The 24,589-nt window shown below is 38.0% G+C and overlaps 2 protein-coding genes across 2 annotated transcripts in view; both read left to right on the forward strand.

The window, feature by feature from the left end:
• LOC119720876 overlaps window positions 1-1,645 on the forward strand; it is a gene marked incomplete at its 5' end in the record, with an annotated part of 30,354 nt that extends 28,709 nt beyond the window's left edge. Inside the window, 1 exon segment of the mRNA XM_038190743.1 lies at window positions 1,608-1,645. Coding sequence (XP_038046671.1) covers window positions 1,608-1,645 — 38 coding nt within the window.
• Window positions 1,646-2,186: 541 nt separating this feature from the next.
• On the forward strand, window positions 2,187-24,332 carry LOC119721038. The gene is made up of 9 exons (XM_038190910.1): window positions 2,187-2,435; window positions 3,070-3,161; window positions 3,621-3,718; window positions 4,497-4,608; window positions 5,461-5,594; window positions 6,673-6,865; window positions 11,060-12,051; window positions 18,619-18,709; window positions 23,348-24,332. Exons 1-9 carry the CDS (start codon window positions 2,408-2,410, stop codon window positions 23,387-23,389), a joined length of 1,782 nt encoding a protein of 593 aa, XP_038046838.1. The 5' UTR covers window positions 2,187-2,407; the 3' UTR covers window positions 23,390-24,332.
• The last annotated feature ends 257 nt before the right edge of the window (window positions 24,333-24,589 follow it).

The following is a 24,589-nucleotide window of genomic DNA, read 5'->3' on the forward strand; positions in this document are numbered from 1 at the left end:
GGGCTGTACATGCAGTACTTTTTAGGACCCCCCCCCCCCCCCCCGTATGCCTGGCATTGTGTTTCCACCCCCTCCCCCTGTACCCATACACATTCCATATTTTTCTTTTGGACTTTTCAGACTACCCTATTCTAGCATCATTTCATGAAGGGCAAAACCTAATTTGATTTATATCACCCCAACGCAAAATTCCATCTTATAATAGCATCATTTCATGTCATATTCATAAATACCCAAGACAGTTTACCCATTCCTAATGGTCGAGAGCCTGTCACGTGGCCGGTTTTCTGGTCTTAAAACAGTTTTCGAGTGTCACATGAAATTTGAAATCCTATGAAATCCGGTGCTTTTTAGTTACCGTTTTATTAGTTGAACGCTCACAATACTCACGTAGGCATGCGCAATACAACCAGTGAGTCAGTATTTCATAGTCATTCTTAATTCATAGTACACCGATACAGCTGCATTCTGCGCCACATCACGCAGCGCCAATCTCCATATAAGGAGGTGTTTATGACATGGACATACCATAATATAGCAAGAGGGGTGTTTAAAAAAACATCAAGTAAACTTGTTGAACCAAATCGTTGGAAATTTATAATTTTTGCATTGTTTTGACTTTTGGACCGAAAAGTTTTGATTTTTTGACCGAAAAGTTATTTATAAATGGGAATAAATTTGTGCTTGGCCAGTATTTAACACTATGTTTAATGATGATGTTTGAGACTGGTTGGAGTCTGGTTACTCTCTGATGTGCATGTGTATTTCTGTGAACTCATTTAAAATGTCTTATCTAGAAAAAGTGAAGCTTGGTCCATTTTAGACAGACAGAAAAGGATTCACTTTTGTGGCCTATGTATACCTAAAAAGCACATGGCAAAACAAGGGACTTACATACAGGGCCTATGACATTGCTAACCGCACAACCCTACTACTGGGAAATGGTAAACACATTTTGTGCTGTGCTATAATGCACAGCTTTACGTCAACTTTTTGGACTGAGTTTCATATTATAATCACTGCTGTACTGTGTTTTTACAAGAGGGTACTTGTGGGGTACTCACACAAGGGAACAATAGTACCCTAAATGTTGGTCTTTGTCTGACCATACCCCACAAGAGAAATTGTAAAGAACAGGGATAAAGGGGAACAATGCAAGCACCCCTTAAACCCCATCCGTAAGGTTGATCCTGTTATCATTTAAATATGACTGAGGACTTGGGACATTGCCAATAACCTCAATGACCCTTGGCCCAATCCTCAAAAGCTTTTTGTGTACAAACCTTATGGCAACAAAAGATGGGAACAGTAAGGGTCCCAGAAGTATAGTAAAACATGACGGTGTGTGAATATGTGTGTGGTCGTCTGTGAATCGAAAATGTGCCCGCAAAGCGGTGAAGCTTCATACATCTCGTAATAATGAGGGAAGATGCAGGAGCCCATACCTTGGATTCTGGGGAAAAAACATTGTTCATTTATGGTACATGTACCTACTTACAGTCAATGTTCTGTTGTCTGGGTCTTCATCCTGTACCGTTGTGCCATTAGCACTGACAGCAGAGTTTTCATGGGCCTCTTCTTTGTGCTTTTGCAACTTAAATTTGCAGGTCAGGGCAGCCAGGAACCCATTTCTACCTTCTCCTGAACATAAATAATTAAATGAATGTGATGAGCAAGGAAATACATCACTATCACCTTCACAAAAAAAAAAACAATGACTGACAGTCAGAGAACAGAGAACAGAAGTTGGGTTCATGTAATAAGACGTGAATCTAAGACTTTTCTGAAGTTAGCTTGAAGGACCTGATGAGCATTACTTTCAAATCATTTTTTGTATATGAAGAGTTTAGTTGCAAAAGGGCTTACGAGATATTTGACAAATTTAGAGAAAAATGCAAAAAACTGTATTGGATTTATGTTCTTTTACATGGCAAAAGTCTGATTTTACTGTGGTATGAAAACCCCTTTTGGAACAGATTGATTATTTTACCTGGTAGCCCTAGTCAAACCCTAACCATTGCAGGTTCAAACTAATTTTTGATATAAATGGATATAAGCCCTTTTGCAACTAAGGTCTTCATATACAGGGACTGTGTCATTACATTATTTATTGGTGTACTCTAAAAATTTTCATCAAGTTTCTCAAAATATCATTCAGCAATCACTATCATCATAAAACTTTGTGTGTGTGTGCATTTATTCCTTGTAGATTGTTAGAGACAGCAACGACAATTTCCCATCCTTGGCCTGGATCCAGCAAAAGCAGCAACACTACATAAACATCCTGCGAGCTGTCTATGAGCAGCAGGAGAAAGCCAGGGAGGAGTTTGAGAGACAGGAAGGTCTCGCGCCGGCCACACCCATCTTCCAAAGTGAAGGGGAAGACGGTCTTGTACAGGATCTGAAGATGGATTGTGCAGTGGAGTGCTACTCAGGTATGAGCATGATTCCACCTTCCATGCAGCCTTCCTAAGGTCTAGGAGGAAGATGTTGATAAACTCAATGGAAGACATCAAATCTGCCATAGTTGGATACAATATCAATGACTTTTGAATATGAAGACCTTACCCATATACGCAGAAGAGACCTTGACAAAAAATATTGACAGATCACAATTTCTGAGTACCAAATGTTATCCAAAATTTCATTATGCGCTTGGACACAAAATCTGCACATTTTCAAGATGTAGTCTTGTGGAGTATTACATGTATATTCTACTTTTTAATGATACTGAAGCTATTCTCGTGTTGAAAATGTGGTTTAGAGCCCAGAAATGCACATTATATGTGAAAGAGCTCCGTTAATGCTATTGACAGAATCATTTCCATCGTGCGCTCATATTTGGGTGTGTTCCTCTCAGGCAAAGATAATAGGGTCTGCACACATCCATATGACAATTAGTTGTGTACAATCTGTGCTATTCATGCAGCCAAGCAGTGCGTGCATGCAATACATCCTGTATTTGCCTTTTGAGTAGTTCAATTCCATGTACAGTGCCTGCAATGGACTCTCAAGGACAATTAGTCAACAACTCATATTAAAGTCCTTGCTTTGTCATTATCTTTGCAGGTCACTTACTAGTCTGCCGTGGAGAGTTGAGGCAGGGTTGGGTTGGACGAGTTGATATTGGCAAATGCATCAAACAGAACTATGGAATAAGGGTACAAGTTACTGTATAAGCTTGTATGAGTTGGGCTGAGTCAGTTGTATTATGGCACTAGTATGGAATCATTATAAGAGCTTATTATGTTCATTGATGACTACTGCCAGAATGCAATAAATTAGAAACAAAGAAAGGGTTTCAATATACAAAATAACAAATACAAAATACAAATTTTTGTATCTTGGATGATCGGTCATATATTTTGAATATTCAAATATTTGTCACTACCATAATATGAGTAAAATGTGTGGATTTTGTGCATAGGATTAATGGAAAAGTCACTGGATTGTCCGAAACTGTACATCCAGTGCTGCCTGGATTCTCAGGCAGGTCGGCTGAAAACTGGGGGTCTTCTAAAAATAAATCAGTACTGTGAAATCATAAATACATTATTTGGCCAAACTGATGGAATTAGTGGATATCAACGCACATTCATTGTTTTTTCTTCTGTGTTTAGTTGGACAACCGCATTGTGTGTTTAACCATGGCTGGCATTGACATGGCACTATTGGGAACGGTCTCAAATTTCTTGTATGCATTCAGTATCGGAACTCAGTAAGTATATATAGTTGTGTTGCTAAACTATTGACTTATCAGGGGCTCCCACATAGAGACGAAAAAAGAAACAACATAGGATAAAAATCCAGTCATGGAATAATCCTAGAAATGTGATACACCTTGAAAAGAATAATTGAATAGGCAGGAAATATCTCCAAAGAATTCTATGATGAGTAATGTTTCTATAAATTTAATGTGTACTACATGTTCTTGGATTTATTTTGAAATTCATGAACAAAATTTATGCTGATTTTTAATAATTTGTTTGAAACCTGATTATAATCCCTTTCACTGTGTATGTTTGGTTAAAAGTATTTATCCTTAAAAATCTCGTGCTATGCAGTATTTGCTCATTAAGACCCTGTTAAGACTTTTTTGTTCAGTCTGCAGTCCACCAAAATCTTGCCAAATCTGGCCTAGAATCTCGGAGGATACAGGGCCCTGAGGATGATTATCTTAGCTTCATGTGTTATTGCTTACTTTTCAGGAATGTTGCAAGCATTGTGACTTGAAGCACGATCTCTGCCAAAATTCGATTTATTAATGTCTCCTGACTGGTGCCCATGAGCAAAGACATTGACAGATTGGGAGCATTGCAAACATTGCTGTGAATAGCTCAGTTGATAGAGCACTGGTACGGTAGGATCAATTCCTGCTGCAATTGTTTGTTGCACCATGTACCGGTACATGTATTGACTAAAGGTCAATGATAAGTGACCATGATGATTAGCACATTTGTGCAGAGTTTTGTTGATGGCATTTGATTTTTGTTTAGGGAGGAGCTTTGGTTTGAGAGGTTACGAGACACTCCTCTAAGTATCGTCTACAATCCACAAACAAGGAATGTATACATTGGATTAGCAGATGGAACACTGGCTGTTATTGAGGTAAGTCCAAATTATGATTAAAACATGCGTGCAATATCTGTGATGTAGTCATTTTTTTTTTAGTAATCAGCCATCGCTGAGATTTGTGTTAAAGAACACATACTTGAAATGTTTTGTGTAGCAACAATAATTTCAAGAGAAATTCATTTTGTAATGTTTTAAATGGAAGTTACAGGGTTTACACAATCTTCAAGTATTTATCCCAGAGATTTCATAGAATTTAACCAGAAATGTCCATCCCCTGGTCTCCCCAAACAAAAAACGTAATGCACAATTTTCTTCAATAATGTTGCAGTTTAGATTTTGGATCTCTCCCCCCCCAACCGAAGTAATAAACAAATCAGAACCCCCCCCCCCCCCCCCCCATCTGTCCTCTTGAGTAAAAATATTGTTGGATTTCCTGTGGAAGTTAAAATACATGGTGAAAATGGGATTCGGTTATTTGTAGCCATTTCCTTTGAGTTAGAAAGTCTTGTTGCTCTTCCCAAGCTTCACCTTGACAAATACTTGTTTTTTTAATCACTATTTGTAAATACAAATTGTTCAATTTTAATTGGGACATTGATTGAAAAAAATGTGCTCTCTGAATAAGTGTTTTGCAGAACTAAATTATTACCAGCCCGAAAATAATTGACGCTGATCTTGTGCTATGTTAGCAACCCAAAATAAAAGTCTTTTTCTGAAGGTTGCAGACTCTAAATGACAAAAAAGAAGAAACATACTTTAAAATGTAACATAGACATTAAACAGTTGTAAGCAGAAAAAGTCAATTTGTTAAAGAGCACAGGATGAGCAACTCTAGGATAAGACTTTCTGATTTTGTGCCATGACATTTGTGTTGGTAACTTGTAGGGTGTGAGCCATGCCAGTCCACGGGATGTCTTCTATCACGCCATCGGTGCCAGCCCAATACGCAGCGTTCTCTACCTCCCTAAGCTGGACAAGATATGGTGTGCCTGTGGTAACGCTGTCAGCATCCTCAACAAGTCAGTGTGCACAATGCATAGTCTTTGTGCTGAAACTCTTGACGGCAGTGTCTGACCCAATAATAGACCAGTCCATGATGCTTTGACCAGTCACAACCATGGTTCATTTTCAGACAAATGTCTGATACATGCATGCACTTGCGTATGATGTGTGTGTCTGTCATGCAGTGTGGCATGTGTTGTTTCCCATGTGTGAAAATAATATGTAAAAAATAAAACCCCCAGCTCTGTCAAAAAAAAAATTTCCCATAGAACTTCCTAGAAAATGCGAACCCCCCCCCCCCCTGCTTTGACACCCCCCAAAAAATTATACAGGTATCATGTCCACCTGTTCAAAATACAGACAGAGGCAGCTTAGAAAGGGGGCATTTGTACACCATTCTGTAATCTAGTGTTAATATTCGTCAGACTTGAACAGCATCCCCTATTAAACAGCATCCCCCCCCCCCCAGTTTTTGATTTTACGGAGACCAAGTGTCTGGAGAAAAAACCCTGTCTACATTTTCAGAATTTTTTGCTGATGAAAATTCCCCCATGCAAAAATACCTGGATCCGCCCCTGGAACCAGCCATGCAACCATCCCTCTGGGTGTCAGTTCCAAATAGTCAGTCAGCGTAGTCCAACCACCATGCATTCTAGTCAAGACAATCCAACTATGGTTTACCTTATCATGTAACAGAACTTGCTCAAAGTTGAGTAAGGCCGTGTCCGAAACGGGCTTCCAGAGCTACGGCTACGTCTATTGTCAGCGCGTCCCCACGTATTTTCAATGGGCGTTGACCTAGACCTAGCTCTAGACAGTTGATTCGGATTCAGCCTAAGACTTGAACGCTAGTAGGGTGGGAAGTCAATACATGTTAGGTTTTTGGTGGCGCTGTGTAGATATATCTCTTTTGTGACTTTGTGTGGTTCTAAGAAGAACGAGTTTGGTAACTCGGCATTTTAAACAGTATGCTACCTCAGTCTTCACTTTCAATCTGTGAAGACGACAGAGTCATAAAAAAGATATATCTACATGGTTTCTACAAATCTAACATCTTTTTCTCCAAATTGAAAATGCTTAATTGATTGATTTCAGTTCTTTGAATGCCAAGGATGGTTTTGAGATTTCCAAGAGTCCTGATATCCACATCTCTGGGCTGTACCTCGGTGATCATGGGGTCTGGGTTACTGTCCGTGGCTCAGCTATTGCAATGTTGTGGGATGAAGAGCAGCTGCAGTGTGTTCTACTTCACGATACCTCCACAGACCAAACGCCAATCTTCACCAAGGTAACACCAGAGAATAGGAAGTTATTTGTACACAAGTCCTTGGGCATTGTTTACAAAGAGTCTCGACTGAACCTCTCAATCCAGAACTGTGCATTAAACCCCAAGGGATTCAGGTCATATCTAACGTAAACATTACTTGGACCTACCTTCTGAAAAATTGTAAAAGTCTTTCCAATGCTCCTTTTACTAAAGTCTGATTTCTGGACCTGAGTCAAGGGTTCCTCTGAAAATTCAGACATGATATAACTTGAATAAAACAAGGGATATCAAAGGCTGATGAGATCTGATTATTTATGGGAAGTTTCTGTAATCAACTGCAGAAGAAAAAAACGTTGTGCTTTTACAAGAGGGTGCCCTTTGCTTTTCGCCTGATGCAAGCTCCTGGAAAAGCACAGTGCTGCACAAGTATGTTGCATTTTAGCATCATACTCTATGTACAAGTTAAATGACTATCAGACCTTGTATTAAATGTTATGTACGGTAACATGATGATTTCATTACTCACTGAAGCAGAATATACCAAAGCATTAAAAAATTAAAAAGCCCAGGTGTAGATGGTCTAACCGTAGAATTTTATCAAGTTTTTGTGGAAAAAAATTAATTCCTCTTCACAGGTTCAATGAATAGAAGTTATAAAGAAGGAGAACTCCCTATATCTTAACACCATGCTTTAATTTCACTTTTGTAAAAGAAAGGCGATTGAACCAATTTAAAAAACTGGCGACCTATTAGTCTTTTAAACATTGATTACAAAACAGCTGCCAAAGCCTTAGCAAATTGTTTATCAAGTGTAATAGGAAACATCAGTCAAGAAGATCAGTCCAGTTACATCAAAGGATGTAAAATAAAGGAAAAAATACGGCAGTTCTCTTCTTGGACTATAAAAGCCTTTTGACACTGTACTCTCTATTCAAAACGCTTATAAAATTCAATTTTGGAGATAGTTTTATAAAGTGGTTCCAAACAATGTAAACAAATATTCAAAGTACAATAATTAACGAGGGCCATATGTCTCAATTGTTCACTTTGAATCGAGGCCTAAGGCAAGGGTGTTCTCTCTCTGCATTGTTATTCCTTATCATTGCAGAAGTTCTTGCAAATAGAATAAGAATGAACCAAGAAATTAATGGGATTAAATTAACCAACCAAAAAGATTTGCATATTTCGATGTACGCAGATGATACAACTCTTTTTTATCTGATTGTGCAATCAATTACAAATGCCATCAATATTGTGACAAATTTTGGAAAAATTGCGGGACCAAACTTGATGTCCGCAAAACATAAGGAATAATTATTGATAACATAGATCTGGAGCAAAACTTTTAAGAAATTGTAAATTGGCAGCAGGAACCAATTAAAACATTAGGCGTCTATTTTGGAAATAATATGAATGAATGTTATGAATTAATTTGGGAAGAAAAGGTGATAAATTGTGCGAACTTAATTAATCAATGGAAAAGAAGGCATCTGACATTACCAGGAAGAGTAACAATTGTAAAAGTCTGGCAATACCAATATTTACCGTTTTAGTATCTGTTTTTCCAACCCCACAAAAGTATGTTTCGAAAACAGATAACTTAATGTTTCCTTTTATCCGAAAGGGCAAAAAAGACAAAATTCCAATGAAAACAATGATTTGCAATTGACCTATTGCGGTAGAATCGTGTCAACGCAGCTTGTGAAATATTGTCCAATTACATGATATACAAACAGAAGCAGAATGCGCAAAATCTGAGACAAACAAAAATTAGTGCACAAAAACTCCATAGGGTTGTCTAAGGGGCGTTGCTAACTCGCAAACGGCGATAGGTCAATTGAAACGAAGGCGGTCTTAACCTAACCGACTTCCAATCTCATAATATAGCACTGGAATGTAACTGGATATTGAAATTGTTAAACAAAAAGATGGGCAAATGAAAAATCCTTTCAGTCCTCAATATGAATTTTAAAAAAGCAGAGTGCTGTTCTCGTATTACATGAAACCTTCCACAATTTTATAAAGAGTTAATATTCTGTTGGCAGGAACTGAACTCAACAAAGATTGTAAGTAAACATAAATTTACAGCCAACTGATATAAAAGCACAAATACTGTGGGGTAATAATTACATTAAGTATAAAAAACAAGCAACTGGATCAAATCCAACATCATTTACGTTAGGCCAAATAAAAAAGTTTCCAGTTTCTGGCATGGATCTTGCCCAAAAGTGGTGCAGCGAAGTGGCTTTTTTTTTTTTTTTACCTTTTTTTTCTTCAAATGTCGGCTGATGACTGCAAATGGTGCCCGACTAAACTTAGTGCAAATATATGGGAGCCAAGAGAGGCCACATAAAGCTTATTCTCGATCGAACCCCATCTAAAAACACGTGAAAATTGTGCAGCAGCAGGATTCCTGTCAAACCAGTGAGTTTGGCGGTTTTGAGACATCATCTTTCATTGAAAAAAACTTTTTCATTTTGCTGACACGCATGGCTACGGCGACGCGCGCGCATACCAGAAACCGGAGACTTTTTTTTTTGGCCTTAATGACCTTCTGACTGAAAATGGTGAACTGTCTACTAAGTTACATAAGAGACAAACTAGTTAAGAAACATAACTGGTTAGCAGAAATATATACATTAAAGGTGGCTATGCTAGAAGAATGGTTAATAATCCTAGCAAATAATAAAAACAAAACTCCCTTTGATGGTGCCTTTAGCAGTTTAGAAAATATTACAACTTAAGAAATATACAAGGTTTTAATTGATGAAAAAAGTAAAACGCCAGTTAGTCACAAATGAAGAAATACAGTGGAATTCTGTGTGGAAACAAAAAAACTATCGATATAAAAGAAGCTAAGTTAAGAAAATTTAATTACAAATTTCTACACCGTATACCACCAACTTAAAACTTATTATATAAATGGAAAATTGTAAATAGTCCGCTATGTTGTTTATGTATTAACGAGATTGATACTTACGATCATAGTTTTGTGAAGTGTACATACGTTAACATTTTGGAATGAATTTGCTCAGTATTACCAAGTGATAACAAAACACTGTTTTATTTAGTCTCTAGCCTAGATTTCAATTTGGAAATAAATTTGATTACAACAATAAGAAAATAAAAGATAAAAAAAATGATAATTTCATGATAACATCTGTTCACATCTTTATGTTCTATGACACAAACACAGTTTTGAATTTAGTATGATTTGTTTGCCAGCTATAATTTAAAGGTAGACAAAGCTTTAAAACATAAGATTAGTTAACATATAACAGCCTATTCATAAATACCTCAGACAGTTTAGCTATTCCTATTGGTCGAGAGCCCGTCACGTGGCCGGTCTTAAACGGATGATAAAGACATGGCTAGCTGGTCTTAAACACTTTTTCAGTGTCACATAAAATGTGGACTCCTAAAAATCCAGTGCCTCTTACCGTTTCATTGGTTGAACGTTCACAATCCTCACGTAGGCATGCGCAACACTACAAGCGAGTCAGAATTTTATAGTTCTAAGTTCAAAACGCAACGCCCCAGGTGCGTTCTGCGTGACATCGCGCAGAACATGCTACGCGCGCGTCAATCTCCATAAAAGGGTTGTTTACATCTTACTTGCCAGCTGAACACTCCATTATTTTGCTAGAGGGATGTTTCAAAAAGCAAGAAGTGAACTTGTTGAACAAAACCGGGATTTTTGAACGAATTATTTGATTTTTTTTTTACGGATAAGGTATGTATGAATGGGAATAAATATGTGCTCGGTCGGTATTTATCACTCTGTTTAATACCGCTTAGAGTCTGGGTGCTGATAATTACCCTCGCCTCCGGCTCGGGTAATTATCAGCACCCAGACTCTAAGCGGTATTAAACGAGTGATAAAAACCTCCGGAGCACACATTTATTCCCTTATTATGAACATGTAGATGAAGTTCAACCCAATCAGGGTTGGTATTTCTCTTGATATAGGACTTTGAAAATGTATATGTGTATGTATAAATGCTTTTTTGTTGATGTTACCCAACGTGACACAACTTTGTCCATGTTAATAAAATGACTTTTGAATTGAGCATGTTTTGTTTATGAGAAATGCTGAAAAAGTCACATGATGATGCCATCGTGATGTACATAAATCCCTGTCAATGTTATATTTTTTCTTAACCATCTTGTGGTTCTCTTGATTTGTTTTCCTATCTCTCCTATGTTTTCCCCCAGCCCCATGAAAGCCTTGCCAAGTCCAAGATCACCTCACTTCTTACCTATAAAAACACCCTGTGGGTGGGCACAGCTGATGGCCACTTAACCATCTACACAACTGTCAAAGTTGTTGGGCCAGAATCTTGTTTAACTCTGGAAAATGGAGACCATAACCAAATGGAGAATTCTGAAGAATCAGATAAAGACTTGAATAATGAGGCAGCAAAAGAAGGACCTGAGGCTGAGAGAGCTGAGGCTGTTGGAGATGATGTTGTGAGTGATGATGAAGATGATGTGAAACCACAGAACACCTCCTCTCAAACATTGAAGGAGTTCGTTGTCGTGGTATCGTCCAAAGGGTTGCCAGAGTCTCAGCCTGGTAGTGACACTGATACCAGTACCAGATCACATCTGCCTCATCTTGCCAAGGTACAAGACATGCCTGGGACCATCACCAGCAGCGATGATGAGCATAAGCCTAAGGCTGGGCCCAAGGCTGTGCGAAAGCTCCGCAAGGGCAGCCGTAAGGGTCACAACAACCCCCGTGCACTGCGTAAGATGTGGCAGGCCCGCCAGAAATCCTCCACCTCTGTGGAACGGCAAGAAGAAGAGCTGTCCCCCCGAAGCTCCAAAACCATGGAGAAGGTCCAATCTGTGTTTGGGAAGCTCACCCTAGGGACAACAACGTCAAAGTCCAAGCAGTACCGCTACAGCCGGGAACTCCGGGATGAGACTCGACGTGGGTCCAAGATCTGTCTGAATGAAACCTCAGAGCCCAGTACCTCAACCATGTCCCTGATGTCACTTGTAGATGCTGAGTCCACGGTATTACGACCACAGTCACTCTTGTCTAGAGACTCAATAGGAGATGTCTACACCCAGTATGCATCCAGACCCAGACCACCATTGTTTGATGCATCTGAGATTGAAGTCCATCCACGATATGAACTTAACATTGAAGCTAAGAGAAAGATCTCTGATTATCAGGTCCGCTGTCTTGTGTTAACAAGGTGAGTACATGTGCTCATTACCCACAATCTAACAATGCCCACAGAGATAAGTTGGTAATGTTCTTGTTATTGATCACTGTATTGGTTATTCACACTGGCTCAATAGAGATCGTGGCTTTTTGTCACACTACAGCACTGACTTGTTACCATCCTTTGTTTAGATTGTACTAGACTGTATATAAACCTTGGTTGAAGTTGTTTTCTTCATTGCATCTGATGAAGTAGTTGTTGCTACGAAAGCTTATGCACAAATTTTTCTTTAGTTAGTCATTAAAGTGCTACATTCGGGTTTTTTTGGCTATTATCTGACTAACACGGCTACCCACCACTTTTTCACATTTTAAGGGGTAATTATTTGAAAAACCTCTTTGTAAAAATGAATGCTGCCTTTCTGAAGAAGCCTTTCTGAAGACCCCCACCCCCTTCAAAATTGAAAAGCCAAGAACCCGAAATGCCATGCGCATACATTTTGAAAAGGGAGTGGGACAAACACAAGGAACAGTTTTCTTAAATGATGAAGTTATGATGGTTTATTGAAACTTCCATTGGTGGCATCTATTATAATTTGCCCTCACTCCCAAGGGGTGTGAAAAAATCATTAAAATTGGGGGATACAGGACTGATAAATACATGCAGTACCAATTGACATTTGGCTGACATGCATTGAGAATGTATGCTGGCTGAAAGAGAAATATGAAATTAGCAAACACTCAATATAAATCAGCCTGTCCAGTAGATGAAACTACAATTGAAAAGGGAACAATTGACTATTTTATACACTGGTAGGAATCCATTCAACATATGTAGTCTTTGTGTACTGTGCATCTATATTGTCAACCTCAGATCTCATATTCCAGTACAAACACATACTCCTCACAAAATAATGCTAAATGTTGAACCCAAGTTATAAATGTCCTATAAATAAAAAATGGTTTGGCTATCATTTTTGCCAGCATAGAAACAGTCTTGTATAGATCACTGTGAATGCCACATGATCGTGACAGGCAACTTGCTTCAACAACTATTTTTTCCACAGTGTCTTGTATTGTTTCACAATTCTTTTATTTGACTATCACACTGTGAAAAGTGTTGGTTAAATGTAGGTCAGTGATCAAAGTGTGGTGCTACACATAGTTCTCATTTCCTCCTGACATTTCTAACCCAACTAGCCTCTCTGTTGTAATGTACAGTCAATTAACCACCTTTGATGAATGTCACATTTTAAATGAATGACCCTAATGTACAGAGCATAAAATAAAGTAAGGCTGTGTCCGAATGACTTGGCTGCGGCTGGAAAATACACACGGGTCTATGGGAAGCTTCTGCAGTCACTTCCCATAGACCCGTGTGTTATATCTAGCCATAACCAAGTCATTCGGACGTGGCCTCAGTTAGTATCTTATTACTTTTGGGTGATATTTCCCTCCAAAGATAATAACCCCTATAAGTAGTCCTGAAGCCAATCGCCATTCGGAAAGATGATCCTGCCACTTAATTGCAAAACAGAGTGATTTTAGGGTCCATATTTCATCCCAAATTTTTTTATTAGTTCAAATTTTAGGTTTAGTCCTTGATATTTCAGTTTACCCTTCTTGTGCATATATCGACACTGTACCCATATTTACATAGTTATAAATGATATTTTTTCTCTCAGAGTGAGCCCTGGGAAGACAAATCAATGTCAGTCCGTGTGCAACTTTGCTTGAGGAGCAGGCATCAAGTCGACAATAGTGGCTTGTCAGTGGCGCGCACACAGGGGGGGCTCACATTTTTTTCCCAAATTTTTTAGAAGTTAATTTTTCTTCAAAAACTTTTTGGGGGGCGCCTATTTTGACATTGGTGGCGCCATTTACACCCCTATTATACTACTCGAAAATTCATATCACCCAAGGTCACATTCATATCACCGAGGTCAAATCATGGGACTAAACAAAAATTGACAACCTCTTGGGGGGGGGGGCTCAAGCCCCCCCAGGGCCTCCCCCCACCCCCCGGGTGCGCCACTGAGGCTAGGAAGAATACACTATGACCAGTCTGTCAGTTTGTTCATTTTAACCACCCATTGCTCCACCTTGGCTTTTCCTTGAGCAAATACATGGACACATGAAACACAGTGTTTCATCATTGATTCAGTATACAATATTTGGTTTGGAAAACCTTCATATGTACATGCACTTAAAGGGAAGATACAACATTTGCAAACATTACAAAATGAAATGATCAAATTATCACAAAATACCTTACTGGATTGTTAGGGAATGACAGTCTAAAGCATCCTGTAAAATCGTGGCTCCTGGGGTGCTGACATTTTGAAGAAAAATGGTATTTTTTCAACGCTGGTCGGCCGACCAGCGTTGAATAAAACTGGCTTTTTTCAAAAACTGCTTGCAAACTCTTTGCTGCAAAAACTGCAAAAACTCTCTACAATTGATTACACACCTGTGGAGGGGTACAAGCCTGCTAGACTGATTCGCTGACCTTACAATTCCCCAAAGTCTATAAATTTTCCGTTTCATCTTAAGTGGGGTCAGGGAAGCAGACTACAAGAACATAAATGGTTTTCTTTGTTCTTCCAGCATCTACAAGCCCAAAATGTGAAACAAGTCATTTAACAATATTTGCTGTAACATACTTATCCTCCAAATTCATTTATTTCTAAAAAATGGAGCAAAAGCAAATGTTGTACATTCCTTTAATAGAGCGATGCATTAAGCCCAGCCCCATGGTGCTCTGACCAATCTCAGCTGTGACTTACGTCCAACATTGCATCCACAAATGGCCGACATGCCTGCACGCACATACAATGTGCGCAGCTGGAACATGCTTTGTGGCAATGGAGAAGACCATGTGATAAATGCCCACATGCGCAGTGGGCAGGGACTATTGGTCAGGATAAGACTTTGCAAACCAATCTATGAAGCTTGTTTAACCCTTGTGTGACATGTGCGAAGAATGTTGAGAAAATCAAGTGACAAGTTAAGTTTTCATTTGCTTCTCAATTTAATTAAAAGGAAAACAGATTCAAATCTGCAGAAGTAATGTATATTTTTTTGAATGGTTTGCAAAGTGGCATGCATATGTTTATTGAGGCCTGGTAAAATGTCCTGAGTTTATTTGTAACTACATGTATGTCATAATCAGAAATCTGTTATATAGAAATAATTAGGATTAGTCCATTCATAGTCATATTCATATTCATATTTTATTTGTCATGTAAGTTAAAAGCAGACATGAAATTCTTGTCCTGGTGTAAAATCATAGAGGAAAAGCAATACAAACAGCAGTCTACACATAAGAAGATGACATAACTTAAAATATAATTATAATCTGTACATTATATAAATCACACTACTTAATGAATAAAAATACACTGGTAAAAAAGCATAAGAAATTTCTAAATGATAAAAAAAGTCAGAAGCTGATGAAGTAAACAAAATTAACACCATATTTATAACCATGGCACGTTCTTTGTACTTCACTAAATCTGTGGCATTAACCCCATTGGGCCACTTTTGATGGGATTGGTACCTGTCTTTAAAATTACCTTCGTACAGACATATAAAAGCTTCTTCATGTAGTACTTCTTATTCATAAAGTGTTTCCATCTGGCACCAAAACTTCAACATATTTGTGTGAAATTAAAATGATGATCACCAATGTAATAATTTATGGTTATATGCATCTGGTTTCATTTCCTTAACATTACTCATGCAGAACATGCAGACAATTCTTCTACTGAGAGATGATGTCCACTGCAAGTTACTTTCTTATACTTGTTCCCTTTTTTGACTCAGTTAACTAATTGAAATAATAAAAGCCAACACTTAATTTTCATGATATTTTTTATAGCAAAACAAAATCCTCTGCTTCACTTCACTTTTTTACCAACAGCAATCTTAACAACAGCAACCTTTGATTTAGTGGTCAGAAAAAATGATATCATTGAAACAAAAAGTGTAAAAAACTAAAATAGCTCAAACATTGACAAAGGCAAAAACACGTGTCTGGTTATGGTCTAGAAAATGCATCAATGATAACTTCAGTGTACAAGAAATGTAGAGATACTGCGTGTACCAATCACCACCAGCAATGAATGAACAGTTCAATTTGAGTCATCAGAGTCACTAGGCGGGCAATTCCACGGTTACTCAGAAACAGTTTACGTTACGTTTTTGATGTACCTTTGAGTTTCCTTGGGCTGTAATTACTTAATACCGAAAAGGTTTAATAACTGTTATCCCCATGGTAGATAGAGTAGACCTAGACCTACCTAAGCACCAAAGATGACATCCAGAAATATGTGTTATGTATGATACACAAGAGTACAAGACACACAATATCGGCTACTCATGTTACATTTCCGCATTTGCATAAAAAGCCAACATGCCAACATGGATAAAAGACCACGCCATGGGGCACACACAATAAGAGTAAAACAAATCCTCTAGTATCTTTAATTTTTTTGGAATCCACAAAAAAACATGGTTACTCACGTTACGGTTACTCACGTTACATTTTGTCCGACCCATCTCAGAATTACATGCCATAATTTTTATTTTACTAAAGTATCAAACTTAGTCTGTTTCCACCCAATAGGCATTAGAACTACTACAAACCTGACTTCCATTTGCATTTTAACTCACCAATGGCAAGTACTACTCTGAGGTTTTCAGTATTATTCTGATACTATTACAGTGCATACTGATCCCCAATCAGGAATTTAATGTTTCCTCTTAAGTTCAGCTGTAAGTTAGGTTTTTTTTTAACTAAAGATGCTGAACCATCAGAACAGAATCAACAGATACATGTAGATACAAACCTCTCAGGTTCAGAGAGTCTGTTAAAAGGTCATGTACACGTGCATGCCACTATAGCCAGAATATAGGGTCCATGCAAAAGGCCACACTATCAGAGACCATGATATGGAGAATGGGTTCCAGGGTATACCATTGTGCCGGGTAGCTTAATTTAACTTTTGTTCCACATAAACATTTTAATTTCAATGTAGGGAAGTACAGGTGTCTGCCTTATTACATCAAGATTTGATAAAAATACTTAACCTGGATTCAATGAAATTTATATGATATTATTTTATGTATTGAAGCTGTCTCAAGGACCAATTTGCACCATAAACGGCATAAAATATGCTTAAAAGTATTAATGCTTGAAGTTCTTTGGTTTAAGATAAACAGTTATCAATAAAATGCAACATTATCAAGCAAAAGTCAGTTTGGGTATAGTTTGGGTGACTTGGGAAAACAAACTTGGTTACTCATGTTACATTTTTGGTTACTCACGTTACAATAGTTACTCACGTTACCAAACTTAGTTGCCTTTTATTCTAAAATGTGTGTATTAGTTTGAACAAAACGCTTATTTACATGTATGTCAATGTTCATGAGAAGGAAGAAAATCCTAAATACCAAAATTTAATTCATTACAAATGTTGGTGAGAAAAAAATTCTACATCTTTTCAATTAGTCACATTACCAAAAAAGGTATAAAACGCTACTTTTTGATATTTAAAAATAGATGACGGCAGTGAATTGACATATTTTTGGATATTAAGACTATCATACAGGCTAGAAATAAGGTTATGATTGAATTACCAAATTTTTAGATTTCTTTGTAGTCACAAATTATTCTTCACTTCACGACAAGATTTCTCAAAAAATCTTTTGATAAAATCGGGTTTTCTTTGTTAATTTCACACACTTGGATGTATAATCTGTAATAAAAATGAGAAACTGGGTTAAAAAATCTATTTTTTTCCAAGCCATGTCCATCAACCTGTGGAATTGCCCAGGCGCATTTAGAACTGTACACAACAGAATATACATGTACACATGTATATTGCTATTCAATTTTAAATGACAAAAATTGTTATTCAATTTTAAATGTTTTGTGGCTTAGTTACATTTATTCAGATACATTTTATTCATTTTGATAAATGGATTTAACAGAAAATTTCACAAGTCCCCCGCCCCCCTCCAAAAAAAAAAAAATGAACAGCTCTTTCACAAAAGTCATTTCACAAAGATGTGGAATGAACACAAAGATGGATGTAGTTGATGACAATGTCATCTGTATCATTTTATAGTTTTAACAATTGACTCTAAAAAAGTCAATTTTTTTCCATTATTTGAAGCCATCACCAAAATGGGAACATTTTATCAATCCAACAAATAATGATGTTCTTTTGGGTTCACCGTTGATTGGTAATGCCTTTAAGACTTGAACTAGGGAAAGCAAATTGCTCCATTCTGCACTGTCTGAACATGTATCAATGTGGTTGGGGATGAAACCAATTAACTGGCATGACTCCACAGGTGGCACGGTTTACACAAAGCATCAATATTTATGATGTTGATTAACTTAATTAATCTTTCTGATTTTAAAATGCATGCTGATAAATGCCAACCTTTTTAATAAACTAAAATTGCCAACCTGTACATGTAAATGTAGACGTTTAGCGTTGTCAAATGAGACCAGGGAGAATGCTTTTTCTGTGGATCTCAATTCCTGGCAGCCCTTGGTTAATTATCTCTTGTTAATTTTCTACGGTAGTTTGGAAGATGGGGAGCCTGCCATTGTTAGCTGTGCCGGTTTCTATGGCGATGATGAATCAATGCTACGCTGGACTTGCCACATGCGTGAGGTATGTGCAATTAGATTACATGTAGCTATGGTGTTGTCATGGCCAACTAATTTACCTGGTTGTGACATGGATGTTACATTGGCATCCCCACTATCCTATGTGTGTGTGTATGAGTTTGTTTCTGCATTCAATAGGGGACGTTGAACAATAGAGGACAATAGGGTCCTCAATTCCCAAAGGTCCCCCATTTCAGACTCTTTGATACAAAACTAGCCCGATTCCTTACCTGACCAACATTTTGAACATGTAAAGTAGGCCTTTTTCATGCTGTTTTTGTAAACGTTCTGCTCACTGGCCCCTGTTTTTTAAAACCCTTTTTATGCCTGGTTTGTGTGTTTTTACTGATTCTCTCTTGCCCCTTTCTTTTTTTTAAATGTTATGTCCCAGTCTGCTCCATTTGTTTGAACTGTTTCTCAATTGTCTGTCTTAATCTCACGTTTTGCATTTTGGGGAGGGGTGTTTGTTTGTTTGGGGTGTTGGGGTGTTTGTTGGGGTGTTTTTTGTTTTGGCTTGTTTTATTTGTTTGTTTGCTTGTTTGTTTTTCTTTTTGTTTGTTTTGTGTTTTGTGTGTGTGTGTGTGTGTGTGCTATTTTTTTCTTTGATTACATTCGTGCTTGTTTGTTTGTTTTTTGTTCCTGGTTTGTAACCTAGTTTGGTTTTTTGTGTGTGTGTGTGTGCTAAGTTTGTCTTGTTCTGTTTTTCTGCGTAATGTGTTTTTTTTCTCTCTCTCTTTTCCTGTTGGTTGGTTCATTGGTTTACTTTTTTAACACTTAATTTTAATGCCTCAATTGTATAAATATTTTGATGTAATTTTTATTGCTTAATGTTCATCTGTATCATAATTCAGCCTGCTGGCTGCAATGAACAGATTTTAATAAACCATTAATAATAATAATTTGGTGATCCGTACAAAACATATGGGAGGTCTTCCTAAAAAGTTAAAGTACCAACAAAAGACAATATGGGGTCCCCGATTGCAGGCAAATACACACTGATGTGTGTGCTTGTGCATGGTGTAAATCGAGGACACACACGTGCAACATCATCGATGAATTGAGGACAGGAACCAAATCGAGGACGACCTCAATTAGAAAACGTGTACAAAACCAATGAGGACTGTTGCAAAGGAAAAGGGAAGAGGAACAATAGAAAATCATTGATTTACACCATAAACATACCTGTGCGTACGTTCACGAGTTGTTCAGATCGCCCATGCCAACACACTGCACGATGCAATACACTGCCCATGCACCCAGTCGTGTTTTACTATACTCTCAAGGACAATGCTTTGTGTTTCCCTTTGTCCCTGTTATATAACACTCTCCCATAGACTAAGCACACAAACCTACTACAGAGGACCGTTTTGAACAAAAGACCCAACTCCCGAGGACTGAAAGGATCTGTTGTTCTCCCTTTGTGTGTTGGTCCTCGTGGGGTTATGTAGAACACATACATGCATGTTTGTTTATGGTGTAAATCAAGGATTTTCTGATGTTCCTCTTCCCTTTTCCTTTGTTTGTACTCAAACTTTTTCGCAACGGTTGTCATTGGTTTTGTACACGTTTTCCAACCGAGGAGCCCTCGATTCGGTTTCTGTCCTCAATTCATGAATGATGTTGCACGTGTGTGTCCTCGATTTACACCATAAACATGCATTCACATGACATGCCAACACAGGCATCAATGGCAATACAATATGCGAGGCACTGTCCAGTCCTTATCTGTAGCAAATAACCATGAACAGCAGTGGACACCCACACAAGGTGGGTGGATCTACCTCAAACTTCTGCTAAACCCTGTAAAGGCCCTAGCATGATTTACTACACATATTTCTGACTTTGATTCTGGAGGTGTGCCAATCCAATGTACATGTAAAGGACTGTCAGTTTAGGGTTACTGTACCATTTTGACAGATTCCAACAAAACATGCTGTTGGGGTTTGATGGGTTCAGTTCTGTTAGGGTTAACAAAATCAGGAGCCCCCTCTATTTTCAAGACATCCACTCTACTTTCAAGACCTCCACTTTCATGAAATAGAAAAAAGGGCCTCCTGAAGACTGACTGTAAATTGTGCAGCACCATGAACTACATTGTAGGCAACACATACCCTAAATCAGCTCATGGGGAACTCATCCGTCCTCCGTGTTTTGCAACCCCACTATACCCAAGGAACAACTGTACCACAAATTCCTTGAAGAGTTGGTTAGGTGTACATGCACATAAAGAGATTTCAACAACTAACCCACTACCCCCACCCCCCCCCCCCCCCCCCGTCCCATATTTTGCCTCTAATTTCTCCGTCAAGGACAACCATGCTACTGTCATGTCCCCAGTTTCTCATACACATCATAATGGCTACAAAATCATGCACGAATACAAAGTTATATTCAAATACACTACCACTTTCACTCAAGGTTTCTTTACATTTCAAATTGTAAACAGTTTGTTTGTAGTCATGCCTTTCATCCATCACCGTCACCCCTTCCTCCCGCAAAGCGGACGAGGCGGCTTTGCTGCCTCATTTACACACAAAGTTGTTGCTTGATATACTTATTCTGGGAAGGGGGCAGGGGAAGTGGACATGACAAGGGGATGGTGGAGGACGGAGCACCACTTTAGTTTAAATGGGTCATAGTATACATGTATGTATAAAATCTAGCAAGTGCGTGCGACCTTCTATTTTATCTTATGGCGGAAGCTAATTTGCATATTAATTGTTAAAAAAAATGTTCAAGGGTGCAAAGGTGGCACCCACCAGAATATTGATCTACAAGGTCTAAATGACAAGAGAATGCCAAAGCATTTGTGAGGACCCTAATGCACGGTCTACCTCCAAATTGGGGTTTGACACCCGGACTAAAAGGGTATAAATCTCGCATGAATGTTGTTGGAAATAAGGCATGTGGTATCACTTGAACTTTCCGAACATATCTTTTGTAATCTTATGCTATCAACATTTCATAAATGTAGCCATTTTGCACAAAAGTATTTGCTTTATATTTCAAGGCACCGGTAGCCCCAACCCAACCTTGAAAAATGATCAGTAAATACAGATCTGAAGCATTCACTCCTCTTTATTTGTACGAAATAAAGCAGCAAATGCTTATAGTTAGCAAAAACTAAAAAAGTCAAAAGTCAGTACAAATGCTTTTCAGTAAAATCGTTTGTTTCCTTTTTATGCCCCGCCGCGAAGCCGAAAGGGGCATACTATTTCCGCCTTGTCCTTCCGTGGGTGGGTGGGTGGGTGGGTGGCTGTGTGTGTCCGGATAAATCTTGTCAGCGCGATAACATGAGAAATACTTAACATATGAACTTCAAATTTGGTTTGTGTATTGTTCTTGGTAATCCTAAGAAGCCTGTTGCATTTGGGGCCGAAAGGTCAAGGGTCAAGGTCACATTGGCTAAAACAAAAGAAATTTTGTCAGCGCGATAACTTGAGAAATACTTTACATGTGAACTTCAAATTTGGTTTGTGGATTGTTCTTGGTAATCCGAAGAAGCCTATTGCATTGGGGGTCGAAAGGTCATATTCTGAGATCATAGGGTTTAATTCATATAAAACCTACAGAAAACACTAATGCTGTCAATGAACATTCCATGTGACCAAGGTACTGTTCCCATGACATAACACCACTCTTTTAACATCAACTTACATGTATGTAAGTTGATGTTAAAAGAGTGATGTTATGTCATGGGAACAGTCACGGTTGCGGGGCATTTGTGTTTGTAAACACACCTGACTTGTTATTTATGCAGATGCGAATAAATGCGTAAAAATTGAGTAAAAGCAAATACTGGGTTTTTGTACATATACAATCCAACAACTGAACATGCTAATTACTTGTCACTGTCAAAGACCCAGGTTATCAAGAAGCATTGCTTGAAATTTTAAAAACTAATTATTGTGCCGTGTAAGTATTATACTGCATGTCAGAAACAATCAGCTGAGAATCACATGTTGGCTGGCTAGCATTCTTGGAGGCAAAATGTTTCTGTGCTCAGCCACAATTTATGCGAAGTGGCTCCATGCCGTCAGATGTAAGAGTGCTAAAACTGACAAAAATATTCAATTAATCACAGTGTTTGCATCATTGCACTCAAGGATTTTAGAATATTGTTGCAATTGAACTATTAGCTCATACCCACTGCCCTATCTTGGGGTGCTGGTGAATTGTTATTGCCTTGAGCTCAGATTGAATAAGAGAAGTCAGCATTTCTGATTAGTGCACACGACTCTTGCACAGGGAATGCAACTGCATTGATCGTGGCTTTGTGATTCATGTGTTTACTTTTATACAAAGGGTTCTTAAAGAGATACCGGGCAGTAATTGGAAACCAATTTTGACAATTTCTGTAAATATTCCAGACTGATGTAGTACCTAATATTAGAATCTTTGGTGCTACATCACTTTTGCATTGATTCATGATATCATTTTGAATCGACTGCCAATTTTCCCAGTCAAATTCAAATTGGGAACCATCAAAAGTATCCACCAATAAACTGCACAATTCAGGAAAAAAGTTGTCAAATCCTTCTTGCTGACAACTTTCTAGTTGATACACGTACAATTGCCAAGGTTGAACATAATGCAAATATACACATTCTAGTGGTTTCCAAACTTATTTGTCTCTTTGCAGAATGTATGGATGCAAGTTCCAATTGAGGATACAACAACATGATTTGGGTAGTTGTCAGTCATGCTTCAGTCAGGGTGTTCATGAACAAATCACATCCTCAATCAATGGTTGAAGAGGGAGCGACAGGCAATTTGACATATGACATACACTGGGTCTAAAAGTCAACACTACTTTGGGTAGTTCGGCTCGGTATTCACATTTTGTTTTGCCAAGTGGTGAGTGTACATGGCAAGGCACCATGTTATTAAATAATATTACATGTAGTGACATGTGCATGATGAACCATTGAAAAGGCACAAGTTGTCTTGTGCAATCTGTTCTTGATCAGGATTGAATTTCATGGAGATACTGACAAGAAAATAACTGTTGAGCACACATTTGTGATATTCAAGCAACACTGCTTGGAACCAGTAAGCTCAAGACACAAGTAACATGTGTGTACTTAGGTGAGCATATATCTGGGCTCAGAACAGCATTTTAAATCTTCACATGTACTTTCAATATTCCATTTTTAAATTTTTCTTTTTACATCTCAAGTTGTTTTTCTCCAGGTAACTATTTCAAGAAAAAAAAAGGAAATCACCCCCTCCAAAAAAACCTGTAGGATATACAAAAGGATATACTTTAACTTTGAATACTTCCAAACTGTTAAAAAGCCAATGTAAAACATGTCAAAATACAAGTATAAATTATGTGTTTCTTTCTAAAAGTATACTCTCCCTTGGTCACGGTCCAAACAATTTTTCAATTCAGTCACATAATTTATTTATGTTGTACATTAACAGTGCCAGATGTGTGTAGTGTCATTTAATTAATAAGGATGTGGCGTTGTTCTTTTCATGCAGGAATGTTGTAATATTCACAATATGAAGATACATGTAATTCACAAACCATGTTACCCTGTGACTTGCCAACAAGCAAAACAGCCACCCAAGCATTTCCCTCGTGTTTTATCCTCCGTATCACACAGTAAAGCATCAACTTACATGTATAACAAAAATCCATATTTCAAGTGAAACTAAATGTTTGTGGACAAACACATGGCTGTTTCAGCAATTCGTTGTTGTATTTTGATGTTATCTTATAGACAAATAAGACAGACATGTGCAGTAGAAAGTTTCATAGTGATCAGTGCCAATAGTTTGGTAGGTATTGGCTTATAAAATGCACATTTTATATGAAATCTCATGTCATGTGATGACGTCTTCTTGACGTCACTTCAATTTTCATCTACATGTACAT

The sequence above is a fragment of the Patiria miniata genome, unplaced genomic scaffold, assembly GCF_015706575.1.
Source record: "Patiria miniata isolate m_02_andy unplaced genomic scaffold, ASM1570657v1 HiC_scaffold_9, whole genome shotgun sequence".
NCBI classification, from domain to species: domain Eukaryota; kingdom Metazoa; phylum Echinodermata; class Asteroidea; order Valvatida; family Asterinidae; genus Patiria; species Patiria miniata.